General features: G+C 32.8%; 1 protein-coding gene across 5 annotated transcripts in view; it reads left to right on the plus strand.

The window, feature by feature from the left end:
• LOC136836045 (uncharacterized) overlaps positions 1 to 17500 on the plus strand; it is a 490804-nt gene that overhangs the window by 461399 nt on the left and 11905 nt on the right. For all 5 annotated transcript variants that reach the window (XM_067099927.1, XM_067099930.1, XM_067099931.1 and 2 more), the window contains 4 exons: positions 2181 to 2284; positions 9132 to 9382; positions 10223 to 10320; positions 15298 to 15377. In XM_067099927.1, coding sequence (XP_066956028.1) covers positions 2181 to 2284; positions 9132 to 9382; positions 10223 to 10320; positions 15298 to 15377 — 533 coding nt within the window. The remainder of the gene's footprint in view (positions 1 to 2180; positions 2285 to 9131; positions 9383 to 10222; positions 10321 to 15297; positions 15378 to 17500) is intronic.

The following is a 17500-nucleotide window of genomic DNA, read 5'->3' on the forward strand; positions in this document are numbered from 1 at the left end:
ATATCATTGCCAGACGTACGATTATGGCTAACTTTTGCCTTAAATGAGATAAAAACTACAGTGTTTGATGATTGGAGGGTGGATGATCAACATACCAATTTGCATCCCTCTAGCCGCAGTAGTTTCTTAAGATCTGAGGGCGGATAGAAAAAGTGCGGACAGAAAAAGTGCGAACGGACAGACAAAACCGGCGCAGTAGTCTTCTTTCACAGAAAGCTAAAAATCGGATAAATAACGAAAGAAAGGTACATTTTATGCGGAATTTCTTGAATAATGATTTGTTTATGGTGAAACTTCATTTTAGTATTATAGGAGCAGTTTGGTCTCCGCTGATGAAAAAATTAATTTTTACTCGTAAATGCTGTGAATATAATTTGATGAACTTAACAGATATAAAGAATAATTTGAAATCCTTAACTGCTACAAAACTGATCTGGTGTCAGTTATGATATACAGAAATAATGTGAAGTCGAAGCGATAATGTAACCTTGCCAATTTCGTAAGACAGCGGACATATTAAGTATGTATTTTCATATAAATTTGCATAATTTGTGTTGTTCTATACTTTGTGTTTTTGTAAAATGCTTTAATTGTAGCATTATGGAAGCAATCGGTGTCTCAACCATCTCCACTTTTGACGAAACAGAGTTTCCAAAAATCTATGTTTTCATCGGTGATAATTCATTATTTGTGTATTTTCTTAGACTTCTGTATATTTCGTATCATCCTGAAATAAATGGTAATACAGCGTTAAAAACAGTTAGTGGCGTATCATGTTCCTGATATTTACAATCAACACGATTTTAAAAGTAATCATTGAATCGTGATCCTTTAATGGCTAAAGTAAAGGAATGTGAGGTGAAGGTTAATGAAGCATTATGTTTACCTGTTATAGCTGTTGTAGATGTTATATGATAGGGTGAGGTAATTCAGTGTGAAGTACGTTTGTATACTTTTATGAGAGAGATTGACAATACATCTTAATGGCATTTCAGACTTTGAATAATTCCAAACCGTTAAGCAGTATAGATATACTCTTGAATTCTTTCCAAACCTCCAGGTTTAGGATCTGTGAGGAAACTGGAATAAGAAAGGGAGAAATCTTGCAAACCACATTGGGCAAATTTGCTCTCCACTTTTGTGAGCAATATTGAAAATAGGCGTTACGGGTCTTTATACCTTTAAAGAAATAAGGACTATTTTCCAGCTAAAACAAGCGTCAAGTCACGAAAGAAACTCTACAGAAAAGAAGAAAAAATATCTTCTGTTAAATATTTTTGAGATTTGCGCTTCAGACAAGTGAGAGGTCATTAAAAAACGCTGAAACATGAGCTGTCTTTTTATCCTGAGAAAAAAAAGGTAAAAAAGGCTTATTTGCATCGCTTAAATCTGGTTAATTCATGACAGACAACATCACGATGTTAATGAACTTATTTAGATATAAAACTGCTACCATCAAGCTGATATTGCGGGTCAGTTACTGCATTTTGTACTAAACCGATTGAACCGCTTGAGTAGCGTCTAAATAAGATAAGTAAGAGTGTCAGATTTGCTTTGGTTTAAATATCAAATGAGAATAACTCTTATATTTGGTCTTAGCTAGTGTATGGTACCGATACGACGAACGTTTCAGATGCTTATGAAGGATTTGTAGTTATCCCGAAATGATTCAGAAGGATAGCCTAGTTTTAACACATTTTGCAAGGCTTTTATCGGACCCTTTTTTCCACCCAAATTCCATTTAACACCCTGTTAAATATTAAGGGGGCGATAAGTGGAATTTGGTTTAAATTCCATTTAACACCCTTTTAATATTTAACTGGGTGTTAAATGGAATTTGGGTTAAATTCCATCTTACACCCTTTTAGTATTCAACAGGGCATTAAATGGAATTTGGATTAAATTCCATAAAACACCCTATCAGTATTTAACATGTGTTAAATGGAATTTGGGTTAAATTCCATTTAACACCCTGTTAATATTTAACAGGGTGTTAAATGGAATTTGGGTGGAAAAAAGGGTCTGATAAAAGTCTTGCCTGTGTTAAAAATGAGCATTGTTCATGGAATTTCACAAAGGAATTGTGATTATTTAAGGTAATAATAACTATTCCTTCAGATTTTCTGCTATTTGATGATATAAAGACTGTACTGGAATTACTTCATCGTTTTCCCTTCCAGTTTCAGAAAACAACGGCAGGAGTAGCGGCTACGACGCGCTCAACAAGAACGCTCCAAGTTCATCCTCGGTGGACCCACTTGACGATGTCTTCGAAATTGAAGACGTAAGTCGTTCATTTTTTTTTCTCGAAATTGAAGATGTAATTCTTTTTTTTCTCTCTCTCGAAACTGAAGATGTCCTTTTTTTCTCGAAATAGAAAATGTAAGTAATTTTTTCCTCGAAATTGAAAATGTAAGTTTTTCTTTCTTTCTCGAAATTGAAGATGTAAGTTTTTTTTCCCTCGAAATTGAAGAAGTAAGTTTTTTTTTTTCTCTAGAAATTGAAGATGCAAGTAATTTTTCCCTCGAAATTGAAGATGTAAGTAATTTTTTCCCTCGAAATTGAAGATGTAAGTCACTTTTTTTTTCGAAAATTCTATCCCACGTTCGTAACTATTATTTGAGTGCAAGATGTGTTTATGGCAGACTTTATGTCAACGAAGTTAGACCTGGAATTATTTCCCCTTTTAACAGTGCGGGATTAGTCGTACCGGATGTTAGGATCATCATGAACAGAATATTGAATGAGTGTTATTATTATTATTATTTATTATTATTATTATTATTATTCTTCTTCTTCAGAAGATGAACCCTATTCATATGGAACAAGCCCGCCAGAGGGGTCAGCTTCCAAAGAATACGTCGTTCAGATTATTATTATTATTATTATTATTATTATTATTATTATTATTATTATTATTATTATTATTATTATTATTATTATTATTCAGAAGAGAACCCTATTCATATGGAACAAGCCCGCCAGAGGGGCCACTGACTTGGAATTCAAGCTTCCAAAGAATATGGTGTTCACTCGAAAGAAGTAACAGACGGTAATGGGAAATACGGGAAGAGATCAGTTATTAGAAAAACACACTTGTGATAATTGAAAATTGCCTTTTACGTGGTGGGGAAAGAATATGATGACATTATATTTGTAGAAAATAACCTAAACTTCTTTCTCTCTTTTAGATGGAAAGAATTTAAGAAACTGTAAATGAGAATTTTTAAAAGATGGTTACCATGTAAAAGCTATAAATAATAACGCAAAAAATCGTCATAAAGTCTTATAATTGCATCATGAACCGGTAAACATTTTTGTCCTACGGCTATTGAATTCCGATAGTGGTAAAATAAAAAAAACCATTTAACAATTTGTTTACATTTAGTGCGGCTGAATCGGAATACGTAACAACCTGTAATGGAATATAGTAAAGGCACGGGAATATTGCGTGTTAAAAAAACCGAATGTATTTCCCCTGGGGGACGAACATAGCAGGTCAGGGATAATGCAGCGATTTGTTTGCGTCGGTTGTGCTCTCTGATTCCCGGATTTAATTTCTTCTATTTTGGCTGAAAAATGGATTTTTCTGCTCCGATTAATATTTAGACGTCATGTTTTTCTGTTTTTCATTAAGAAATTTTTGTTTTTGTTTTTGATCTTTAATTTTGATTTGCGATTCCAGGTTACTTTTCTGTTATAATTCGTTCAGTGATAGCCTCTGTGTACCTTAAGTAGTTTACATAGTTCTTTTAATATTAATGTTCGATTACTTTCTGCTAACCTTTCTGCACCATAAGCAATTTACATAGTCCTTTTAATATGAGATTACTTTCTGCTAGTCATTCTGTACCATAAGTTATTTTCCTAGTCCTTTTAATATTAGACTCCTTTCTGCCAACCTTTGTGTACCATAAGTTATTGTCCTAGTTCTTTTGATATCATTATTTGATTACTTTCTGCTAACCTTTCTGTACCATATGTAATTTGCATAGTCCTTTTAATATTAGATTGCTTTTCTGCTAACCTTGCTGTACCATACGTTATTTTCCTAGTTCTTTTATCAATATTTGATTACTTTCTGCTAACCTTTCTGTACCATAAGTTATTTTCATAGTTCTTTTAATATTAATATTTGATTACTTTCTGCTGTTTAATGTCAGTAAATTAGTTTCGTCAAGAAATAAATTTGTACCTCATTAACTTTCTAATAAAAAAAAGGGTTTCTTGCATTTTCTATTATATGTATTGTTAGCATATTCTGTTCATCAGGAAACTTTATATTTTTTATCATTAACGACGTAGAGTCAATTTTCATAAGATACTGAAAGACCTGACTTATTTTTAGTCCTATCAAAAAAAAAAAAAAAAAAAACACTAGACAAGGTAAGGTGTTATGTACCCATTTCCCGGAACAATTAAGAATAATTCCCCTGTTAATCCCCCACCTCATCCCCAACCTGCCCCTCTTCTTAGTGACCTGCCTAGCTGAGGACAAGTTCTCTTTCCCCCTCCTCCTCCTCCTCCTCCTCCTCCTCCACCTCCTCCTCAGCGTGTTATAAAATCTCCACATGAAAGGTTTGCTAATGAGGAGGATCTTAAAGGAAAGCTCCTCCCCCTCTCTTTTTGACACCCCTCGTTTGTTCGCCGTCCGTTAAGGGGACCGACAAATAATGAGAGCGTGTTTGATATCTATATATATATATATATATATATATATATATATATATATATATATATATATATATAATCTCTCCTGAGCTTTGTTCTGTGTGTGTATGTATATATATATATATATATATATATATATATATATATATATATATATATATATATATATATATATATATATATATACATATATATGTATAGATGTAAATATGTTTATATATGTATATATTTATATATATGTGTATACACATCTGTAAAATATATATATATATGTATGTATGTATGTATATTATATATATATATATATATATATATATATATATATATATATATATATATAAATATATATATATATATATATATATATATATATATATATATATATATATATATATATATATATATATATATATGGAGAGAGAGAGAGAGAGGCCAGTTCTAAGCGTTACCCATCCAGATCTTACCAAGGATTTTGGCATCAAATTGCTAACCACATTAGTTGCGATCCACCAAAGTCGACTAACCGCTGAGTACATACTTCACTGTTTAGTTGTCAGAGGCACAGTATGATTAGACAGCGCGCCTAGGAATCCAGTGTAGGATGTTATGGAATATTCCTGGCCTTTAAATCAGGAATCAAAGCTTCCATACTTCAGATTTTCATTTCCTCACGCGTAATACATGTATGTCTTTACTTATACCCTTTTTATCGTATTTGTCGCACAGACCAGCATACAAAGAATGAACTGGGATTACGAGCAAGTGAATTGAATTATATATATATATATATATATATATATATATATATATATATATATATATTGTGTAAATATATAATATATATACATATACAGTATATATATATATATATATATATATATATATATATATATATATATATATATATATATATATATATATATATATATATATATATATATATATATATGTATATATATATATATATATATGTGTGTGTGTGTGTGTATGTATGTGTGTGTGTATTATGAATGAGAACTCAGTTATTGACAGTATTAATGATATTGTATTTGAGGTTCGTTATTATTTTTGTTAATGATCAATCATGTCAGGGTAACGCATGCTAGATTTTGTCACTGGAGTAATAAATTTTGATATAATTTTTCTGTAATTTATTCTGGCAATTAGATTCAATACCTGTACATAAATTTATTTGTGTATTTTTTGGCTTAAATTACTTTCATCAATGATAAATGATTATTTTTATTCTTCTACGTTACAATATATCTGTCATTGGAAGCCATGGAGGATTATTCCACCATTTATTTTAAATATATTAACAACAAACATTGGCTTTCTAAAAAAAAAAAAAAAGGCATTAGTCTTATTGATAAGACTCTCTTTGTTTGTTACAATCATGTCGTGAGTCTTCCATGTTTTTCTTGTAGGTGCATGACGCTTTCAAGGAGTTTAATGTAGATGGATGATGACTTCAAAGATCTTTTTCTTTTTGGATGATGACTTTAAAGATCTTTCTCCTAGGTGGATGATGACTTCAAAGACCTTTTTCTTTGTGGCTGATCTTTTCCTAGATGGATGATGACTTCAGAGGACTTTTTATTGGCGGATGATGACTTCAAAGGCATTTTTCTAGGTTGAAGATGCCTTCAAAGACTTTTTGCTAGGTGGATGGTGACTTCAAAGACCTCTTCATAGGTGGATGGTGACTTCAAAGACCTTTTCTTAGTGGATGATGACTTTAAAGACCTTTTCCTAAGTAGATGATGATCTCAAAGACCATTTTTAGGCGTTTGATAGCTTCAAAGTATTGTTTCTAGGCTGTTGAAGTCTTCAAAGAACTTTTTATAGGTGGATGATTACTTCATAGGCCTTTTTCCTTGGTGGATGATGACTTCAAAGGCCATTTTCTAGGTGGATGATGACTTCAAAGACCTTTTTCAGGTGGAGGATGACTTCATCGACCTTTTTTAGGTGGATGATGACTTCAGACATCTTTTTCTAGGTGGATGGTGACTTCAGAGACCTCTTCCTGGGAGGATGGTGACTTCAAAGAACTTTTCTAGGTGAATGATGACCTCAAAGACCTTTTTGTAGGTGGATGGTGATTTTAAAGACTATATTTGGCGTTGATGGCGGCTTCAAAGACCTTTTTCAGGTGGATGGTGACTTCAGAGACCTTTTTCTTGGTGGACGATGACTTTGAAGACCCTTCATCTAAGTGGATGATGACTTCAAAGACCCTTTTTCTTGGTGGACGATGACTTCGAGGACTTTTTTCTAAGTTTAAAGTGGATGATGACCTCAGAGATCTTTGTCTAGGTTGATGGATGACTTCAAAGACTTTTGTTTTAGAGGTGGATGATGACTTCAGAAACCCTTTTTCTAGGTGGATGATGACATCAAAGACCTTTTTTTGTGGTAGATGATGACTTCAAAGACTTTTTCGAGGTGGGTGATGACTTCAGAGACCTTTTTTCTTGCTAGATGATGACTTCAAAGAGTTTTTTTTTAGAGGATAATGTCTTCGAAGATGTTTCTAAGTGATAATCTTTTTTATGTAGAGGCAAATGGGAAGGGCAACTTTTGTCCGTTTATACCCGAGGCCAGAAGAAAACAAGAGTAAGAGGAGAGGGACGGTAAATGAGTGGGGCTGCCATCTTAAATGATGGGAAAACCGAAGCACGAAGAAAGTTCCAAAACCTAGAAGTAGAGGGGAAAAGACGGATTCTATTTCACGCTGGCCACAAGTCATTTCAGCCCCATGTCCTGCCCGGACCCTGGTAACATTAACCTAACCTAACTTAGCATATTCTAACCTAATATTAGGGAGCAAGGTGGTTTGTGGTCGACGTCACTTGTTCCCAAAACAAAATCGCCAAGTTGGTGACGAGTTATGACCTGGTTTGATTGAGTTCGTGACCTTATTCGAGAAGTTACCACGTCATTAAAATAAAATTCCATTCGCGGCTAACTTGGTTTACAAGGTAAAAACCTTAACTTCACTTGGAGAACTAAGGATTAAAAAAATCGGTAGAAGTAACGTTTTTATCAGAAATAATATGAACGCTAAATCTCCGTTCCATCTTCATATCCCTTATTAGGACGGTTGGGTCTGATAACTGAGTAATTCATGCATACATACACACACACACACACACACACACACACACACATATATATATATATATATATATATATATATATATATATATATATATATATATAGCTCTAGCTCTTCCAAGTTACACATCTGATATATAACAGCACTTTGCTTTTGTAAGCTGATGAGCGCTCTTTTTGAGAAGTCTGAACGATAATTTATTTTCAGAATGTTTTCTATGAATTGAATTTGCTTCATCAGCTATAAATGCTTTATCTTAATCGCTAATAAGCTCTCGTTTTTCTATACTTCTTTTTTACTAATTATTGTTACATTTCTAAATTTTTAAGTTTCTTTCTGTCGTTTTCAGTTCATTTGTTTTTTTTTTCTTGCCGATAGATTTGAAAGTTTTACTCGTTTCATTATTATTATTATTATTATTATTATTATTATTATTATTATTATTATTATTATTATTATTATTATTATTATATATATTTTTAATGCTAGCATGAAGTCAGTTTTCTTTTTTCAATTCAGTACATTTATTCATTTCTTTTTTATGTGCTCTCGACAGAGAAGCCTGTAGTTCGATTGAGATTAATGCAGCGAACTGTTGCTTTGTACACGAAGTTACAATATTTATTTTTATTATTTTCCTAACTCTACAGATCACCAACATTATTCCTGTTTCCATATCAGTAAAATGAGACCTTTTCTATCACTAGACTGTATGTTGTTAGGAAGACAAGTCTTTTGAAATTAGTTATTTATTCATTTATGTATTATTATTATTATTATTATTATTATTATTATTATTATTATTATTATTATTATTATTATTATTATTATTATTATTAGTCGTTAGGCTCAAACATGAAGGTCACTAATTTGTTTCTTTATGTCAGATAGCTATTTATCTATTTATTATCTGCCTAGCATGAACGCCATTGTATTATTTTTCAATTCTTAATTATGAAATTACTTATTTATGTATTAGTATTTTTATGCTTAGACACAACATGGAGACTACAACTCATATTTTATTTCTGGCGTTTTTGCACAAGGCTTATTTTTTTAAACTGCTTTTCATCGTTGCTAGACCTCCAAATTTAATACATTTAGTTTCAGTTGAATACATACTATTTCTGTTGAATACATTCAATTTCAGTTGAATGCATTCCATTTCAATTGAATACATTCAATTTCAGCTGAAGACATTGGATTTCAATTGATTGCATTTAACTTCAATCAATTGAATACTTTCAATTTCAGTTGAATACATTAAATTTCAGTTGAATACGTTCAGTTTCAATTGAATACATTCAATTTCAATGGAATTGATTAAATTTCAATTCAGTACGACAACATGGGTTCGACCACGTCCGTCGGTCGAGGGGGACACAAGAGGAAGGCCGCCCCAGCTCCTCCTCCACCCAACAATGCCTCCTCCTCCTCCTCCACTTCGGAGAACAAGCTGGGCGGCTTCTTCAACAGGGTGAGGAAGGACAAGGACAAGGACAAGGAGGGAGACAGGGCGAGGATGAAGAAGACGAAGGAGAAGAAGGAGAAGAAGGAGAACAAGGACAAAGAGAAGCCTGCAGGAAAGAGGTACATATTGTACACCAAGTTCGTCTGAGTCTCTGTAGGAGGAGGTGATGAGGACATGTCTAAGCGCCTTCTTTATTCAGTTCTAGTTTTTTTTCCTTTTATTTATTATATCTCTCCGGTGCTGTTCACTTGGTTAAGTTTACATGTTACTTCTGTGTAGTTTTATATTGGGGGAAGGGTTGGGGAGGGGACAGTTTCTTTTCACTTTGCATCTTAATTAAGTTGGGGGAAGGGGGAGGTGTTTCTTTTCACTTTGCAACTTAATTATATTGCTTTCGTTTCGTAAACTTCTTAAATGCTTTTGTGTATTTAATTTCTGTCTAATTTCTTACAGTTATTTGTAATTTTTACAGTTTTGCAGATTATGTTGGTAGAAGTGCATATTTATCTTGTCTTCAGTTTCTACACAATTTTTTTTTTATCTTTCGTTTCTGAAGCCAATTGAATAGAATTATTTTGGAATAATTTCAGATTTATACATTACATTTATGACAATCTTTTTTAACTTACACGCTGTCACTTAAGCAAGGGATTTACTTACAGGTTTCTGCATTAATAAATAGGCACTGAAATCTGTTGTATATCGAGATATTTATAAGGCAACGCTTTTAGTTTCCCATTCACACTAAACTGTTAACAGAGTATATATACAGTATATATATATATATATATATATATATATATATATATATATATATATATATATATATATATATATATATATATATATATCTGTGTGTGTGTATTTGTGTGCTTTTAGGTACAACTTGTTAAATGTATGCACATAGAGTACACGCAGTATATCATGCAATCGATCACTCAAGACTTATCATCTTGCAGGTTCCAACTTTTTGGCGGAGCTAAAAAGGCAAACGAACCCAGTACTGCAGAAGGCGCTGAAGAGAATTCTCCTAAGAAGGACAAGAAGGACGACAAAGGTAATATAATGTAAAGAGTCATTCTCTCTCTCTCTAAATATTCAGTTTCATGACCTTTTGAAATTTTTATTTTACAAGTTAGGAGAACTTATCCAATAAAGTAGAGTGCAAAATCTCTCTCTCTCTCTCTCTCTCTCTCTCTCTCTCTCTCTCTCTCTCTCTCTCTCTCTCTCTCTCTCAACGTAGTATTCAGTTTCGTGACCTTTTAAAATTGTTATTTTTTATTTCACAAGTTAGGAGAACTTATCCAATAAAGTAGAGAGTGCAAAATCTCTCTCTCTCTCTCTCTCTCTCTCTCTCTCTCTCTCTCTCTCTCTCTCTCTCTCTCTCTCTCAGTAACGCAGTATTCAGGTTCATGACCTTTTAAACATTCTTTCTTGCAAGTTTGAAAAATTTATTATCCAATAAAGTCGAGAGTGTAAATTTAAAAATAGTACATCTCCAATTTTACAGAATCTCTCTCTCTCTCTCTCTCTCTCTCTCTCTCTTAGTAACGAGTAACCTTTCAAACATTTTTTTTTATTTTTCGAGTCAGAAGAACTCGTCCAATAAAGTAGTGAGTGCAAATTTAAAAATAGTATATCTCCAATTTTATAGAATCTCTCCTGAAGAGATAATCCTCTCAGTATTTTAATTGAAAATAGAGCTCATTATACTCTCTGATAGATTCTTTTGAATCGGGACCTCTAATCCGCCACTGAAAGGGGATAATGGCATTAGCTTTTCTTTTTCTCATTTAAAAGAATTTATGCGATTCAGTATACGTAGAAAATATTGATGATGATAATGTAAATGTTATGTGAGAAAATATGAAATGAATGAATTCGATCTAGGAGGAAAGTTGGGCAATTCAGGGTTCCTAGAGGAGTGATGATTACCCATTCATTATTCATAGCCGTGTCATGTTGTCGACGAAAGGGAGAAGCGATGACAGTTTTAAGAAAATGAACAATTTAAGGAAAATAGCAACAAAACGAGTAAGGAAGTAGTGGACTTTTCTTAAGAGGAAAGAAGACCGCAAGGAACGTGGAAAGTCTGTCTTCATATTGAAAAGGTGGAATGTTATCAAAATATACATTCGGATGGTTTATTGAACTTTCATCCTAGTATTAGACATGGTTTGAGATCGTGGGTGTATGAAGGACGCGGAAGGATTGTGTACACTTATTTGCGGAAACTATAAGAACTGACGTGCAATCGTTAATATGACATTCGTGCCCGGACTAATTATATTCATATGCTACACCTGAGATAGTTGGAGAAACAAATCCACAGTTGTGGATGGGTACGTATATTTAAAACTAAATCTCTCTACAGAGATCTTTCGGAAAAGGGGAATCGAACAGAATCCCGAAAGCTCTCTGTAGAGATTTATTTGAAGAGGGAAATCGAATAGATTCCCGACAGCTCTCAGCAGAGATTTATTTTTAGATATACCTACCCATGCATAAATGTGGATTTGTTTCTCCATTTCAAGACTCATGAGTACTTTTTAATTGAGATAGTTCTTATCAGTCAGGCATATATGGATTATGAAACTGATTTGATGAGGTGCTTAAATTCGACTAAATTCTGTGGACCTTTGAGATAGCCATTTGGAGACAAAACTGATTCGGCCATCGAGCCAAGGCTATATCAGTTATGATATAACCTTAAAAATATTGCATTTTAGCCATTGGTCAGGTAAGCTCGTAAAAAGCATTTTCCTTTGCTGGTCTGTCATTTTTGCATAGGAAATCAATATTGGTTAGGTAATCATGCGATATACCTTATCATCCATATTTCTTTCTTTATATGGCAATCCCATACAATGATATTTTCCACAATATATTCATGATCGTACTTTTTTGTTCTGATTTGTGCGTGGCGAATGCCTCCTAATTAATTTGTGGGTGTTCTGTTGACTTTCTTAAGTGGCTAAATGTGGTCAGCTGACTTAAACCTTGTTCTCGTGAATGATGTTAAGTATGTCCTTGAGTTTGTAAAGACCATGTTGTCGCAGTCGATTACAAAGGTTATTGTTTAGAAAGTAATCAGCTCCCAGATTAATTTCAGAGGTTTACGAAGATTATGTGCTGCCTTATTGATGTTGTAAGCTTATCGTAATGTATGGAAATGGAGAATGTATTCCTTTATGAAAACTAGATTGACCTGGTTGGTCTGATAATTTTAGCATAATCTGCCAGCGATTATGATTAGAACACCGGCTTTAAACAGTTACACTGTACGAGGCAGAGTGAAAAACTATGGCCTAATTATATCACCGTGATCTGAAAGACACTTTCATTCATTATTTCATAAGTTTTATACATGTGTTATATTCATTCTTTTTACTAGTCGGTATACTAGAGATATTTTAATAAACCGGATCTTGTTATTAAGATAATTAAACTTATTATGAATTCTTATATGATAAGGTCGAAAATGATGGAAACAATCTTTGCTGCAGTGGCAAAACGAATATAGATTAGTCACTTTATTATTATTATTATTATTATTATTATTATTATTATTATTATTATTATTATTATTATTATTATTATTATTATTATTATGAATATATGTCGCATTGTGGCTATGATTATTCTCTAACCACATATTTGAAGAGATTACAGGGCTTTTTTTTTCTTATCAAACAAATATCAAATTTGGTTAAAGTTTTGGCTTTGAATTTGGAGCAGGGTTTTTTCATTTCTTTTAGATAAAACTGTATGAAGGTTTGACGTTACTTTCTTTCTAATTCAGGCTAACGGATTTCTACATAAGTAGCACGGATGGTAATTTGTTGGTTGTGAAAAACATTTGAGACTAAAATTTTGAGAATAAGTGCGGCGTACTTTCAGTGATTTGGGAGAAAAGGGCTCCCTTTCTTGAGACAAAGTTTATAGATGTTTTAGGCAAATGTACATTAAATGATAAAAAGCAGAATGAGAGTCTGTCCCTACTTTCAGAACAATAGTACTTAAACTTTTCATTTAAAGCAAAATGGATTGATTTTCTTGGAGACAGTGAGGGCTTATTTGTTATGGAAACCGCGAACTTCTTGTCAGTATAAAATTTGGAAGCGATTCCCGTTATTTAAGATTTTGGGGTGATTATTCATAACCCACGCAAGGAACCTATTTGGAGCCTTTTTTTCCTTAGAATACGATCATTTGTTCTTGATAAAAAGACTTCCAACTCCTAGCAAGAACAGGTCAAGTTTCGTCGTAATATTTTTTAAGGTGTATGAGAATTAATTCTTTTCTTACTAGAATGTTAGACAGCCCACTGTGACCGAGTTGATGACTTATTTTCTTAGTGTACATGTTTCATAAAGCATAGTTATCAAATGCCTGTGTGGCATTAGACGTGAATTTCCTCATTGCAACATCAGTAACTTCAGTTGTATAGTATTTTCAGTTTAGAAGACAACTTTCTACTCTTACTGAAATGGAATGTTAATTGAAAAGTTGTAGACATGAAGAGTGTTATCTTCTTGTCTTGGTATTTAACCTCCAGTTGAAACTTGTTCTGAGGTTATATCATGATTACTTCTGGAATCGATACCTCCCAAATTACTATTTCTTGAACTGATACTTCAGAAATGATGAAGTTCAGCGCAGTCTAGTAAAGGTCACATTCCGCAAAGGAGGACTTTTAACATTTTATTCAGTTTAATTCTTTTAGGTCGTACTTCTCGGCCTTGACTACATTTTCATTTCTTTATGCTGGGTCAGATATGAGCTCTACTTAATAATTGTTTTTCCTTCTGCTGTCACATTATGAGCTGCTGTGTTTTTCCTTCTGCTGTTACATTATGAACCTCTGTGTTTTTCCTTCTGCTGTTAAATTATGAACGTCTGTCTTTTTCCTCCTGCTGTTACATTATGAACTTCTGTGCTTTTCCTTCTGCTGTTACATTATGAACTTCTGTGTTTTTCCTTCTTCTGTTACATTATGAACTTCTGTGCTTTTCCTTCTTCTGTTACATTATGAACTTCTGCAAGTGCTTTTCCTTCTGCTGTTAAATTATGAACTCTTGTGTTTTCCTCTGCTGTTACATTATGAACTTCTGTGTTTTTCCTTCTACTTGTACACTATGAACTTCTGTGTTTCTCCTTCTGCTGTTACATTATGAACTTCTGTGTTTTTCCTTCTTCTGTTACATTATGAACTTCTGTGTTTTTCCTTCTTCTGTTACATTATGAACTTCTGTGTTTTTCCTTCTTCTGTTACATTATGAACTTCTGTGTTTTTCCTTCTGCTGTTAAATTATGAACATCTTGTGTTTTTCCTCCTGCTGTTACATTATGAACTTCTGTGCTTTTCCTTCTGCTGTTACATTATGAACTTCTGTGTTTTTCCTTCTGCTGTTACATATGAACTTCTGTGCTTTTCCTTCTGCTGTTACATTATGAACTTTTGTATTTTCCTTTTCCTGTACAGTAACTTGAAATTAATCTGGAACATTAGGTATATCTTTCGCATGGAGGGACTGAACCAGTTTCTCTTGGAAAAGGTTAAGGTCACAGCTGTTCACTCCTAGCACGATGAATAATTTGATAGCACTGTCTTCACTGAAATACTTTTTGTATCGTTCAGTTTTTCTGTAACGCTTTTTTGTATGTTTTGTGTAAAGAAGGAATATGATAAAATGTTGTCGACACATATACACCTAAAGATGATGATAGCACTGGACGGTGAACTCTCTCTCTCTCTCTCTCTCTCTCTCTCTCTCTCTCTCTCTCTCTCTCTCTCTCTCAAGACATTTTGTGCAACTTACAACCTTGCTGTAACACTTTTTTATGTTTTTGCGAAGAATGAATATATTAAGGCACTAGACATATACCTGAAGTTGATTATAGCACTTGTCGGGAAACTCTCTCTCTCTCTCTCTCTCTCTCTCTCTCTCTCAGTATTCACACCCAAAGCTGTAATTCTGTACGTATTTAATCCTTCGTTGATTAACTCAACTTTTTTTTGTTTTTTGCAAAGGCAAACGTCGTCTCTTTGGACGTGGGAAGGAGAATTTCTTAGGCCGCAGTCCGAATGTATCCCACAAATCAGACCAACAGGTGAGTTTTTTTTATATTCATTTGATTTTTTTTCATTTGTTTCTCATTTGTTCTACGTCCTACTTTATTCCCTCATCTACCAAACGACAGGTGAGTCCATTTTCATTTATTTTCTTTCAGTTTTCTCCTCACTTGTTTCTTTACTAAATTCGTAACAAGCGAGTTTTTATATGTCTTATCATGCTAATTTTTTCATCACACACTTGTGATCCTTCGTTATCCGAGAAATGGTTCAAAGAATCGTGGGAACATTTATTTATAGAATCGTGGAAACATTTATTTTTTAATATCGTGGAACATTTTTTTTATAGAATCTTGGGAACATTTTTATTTATAGAATTGTGTGAACACTTATTTATAGAATAGTAGGAACATTTATGTATAGAATCGTGGGGACATTTATTTATAGAATCGTGGGAACATTTATTTATAGAATCTTAAAACATTTATTTATAGAATCATTGGAATATTTATTTATAGAACCATGTGAACATTTATTTATAGAATCATGAGAACATTTATTTATAGAATCTTGGGAACATTTATTTATAGAATCTTGAGAACTTTTATTTATAGAATCATGTGAACATTTATTTATAGAATCGTGAGAACATTTATTTATAAAATCTTGGGAACATTTATTTATAGAATCTTGAGAACTTTTATTTATAGAATGATGTGAACATTTATTTATAGAATTGTGAGAACATTATTTATAGAATCTTGGGAACATTTATTTATAGAATCTTGAGAACTTTTATTTATAGAATGATGTGAACATTTATTTATAGAATCGTGAGAACATTTATTTATAGAATCTTGGGAACATTTATTTATAGAATCGTGAGAACTTTTATTTACAGAATCGTGAGAACATTTATTTATAGAATCGTGAGAACATTTATTTATAGAATCTTCGAAACATTTATTTATAGGATCGTGAGAACATTTATTTATAGAATCGTGGGAACATTTATTTATAAAATCGTGGGAACATAATGAGTATTTTTTGGGAATCCAGAGTCTGATTCTTAAAGGGGAAAATATTCGGTACCGAATCCCCATTAATCTTGTCTGTTGCTGGTTACTTGTAATTAAGATTTTTTTATATATTATATATCCATGAATGATCTTCAGTGCCATTAAATTATTGTGAACACGTTGATGTAAAAATAGTTAATAGGTAGCATCGTGCATCAATGGAACGATATAATAAAAAAAAACAATAAAAGAAGAATTGAACAGGATGAAAAGACTAAATATTGTGTTAGATTAAATAAGCCACCAGTAATGATGAAAAGGAGACAATTTTTAAGAAGATAAATCTCATTAGTCTGTGAATGGAATTAAAATGGGACCGCGAAGACCGTTTACTTTAGGTTTTATTCAACTGACCTTTAATTCAAATTTTCTTATAATTTGACGGAAGATTTATAAATTAATCAACTGCAAAACGGAAAATAGAAAACCATTTTGTTGAGGTCCTAATTATTCTTATTTTTTTTCGAAATCTTAGATTATTCTTCTTGCAGCGCTACCGTCAGGCAGGGCAGCCGATCGAGGCTACGGTCTACCCCAACACCAAATCAAAGTCCTTCAAAAAGAAGGCATCGTGCTTACCCCATAAAAAAAAATGGGAAAAAGCACGTTAAACGAAGAAGAAGAAGACTGCAATCCAAAGCTCGCAAATTGGCCTGTTTAAATGTAGTAATTCTTTTATAAACCATAGAGAAATCTTTCCGTCATTTCTAGTTGTGTTTATAGATTTTGCGGTCATCTAGAATCTACCTAATTTAATGATAAAAAAAACCTTGTCCTTAACTTTCTTGTGCAGATGTGTAGGCGTAACTAGAACAAATGGGGCGATATGTTTTCGGTGTTCATTGCTTATTCCTTTTGATTTGTTATAGATCACTCATTTAAAACGAGATACAGTGGACATAAATACATAACACTCATAGCCAAAGTAAAGATCCCTTATGCTTCTCGGATCTGTCAGAAGTAAATTGCGTAATATGCGTCAGTGAAATTCATTACGAATTATTTCTTTCGTTTACGCACATCAATATGCCAACATGAAAGTGACAGAATGCTTTTGAAATGATAATTTCACGTAGCTTATA

This window comes from Macrobrachium rosenbergii, chromosome 56 (assembly GCF_040412425.1).
Source record: "Macrobrachium rosenbergii isolate ZJJX-2024 chromosome 56, ASM4041242v1, whole genome shotgun sequence".
In the NCBI taxonomy this organism is placed as follows: Eukaryota; Metazoa; Arthropoda; class Malacostraca; order Decapoda; family Palaemonidae; genus Macrobrachium; species Macrobrachium rosenbergii.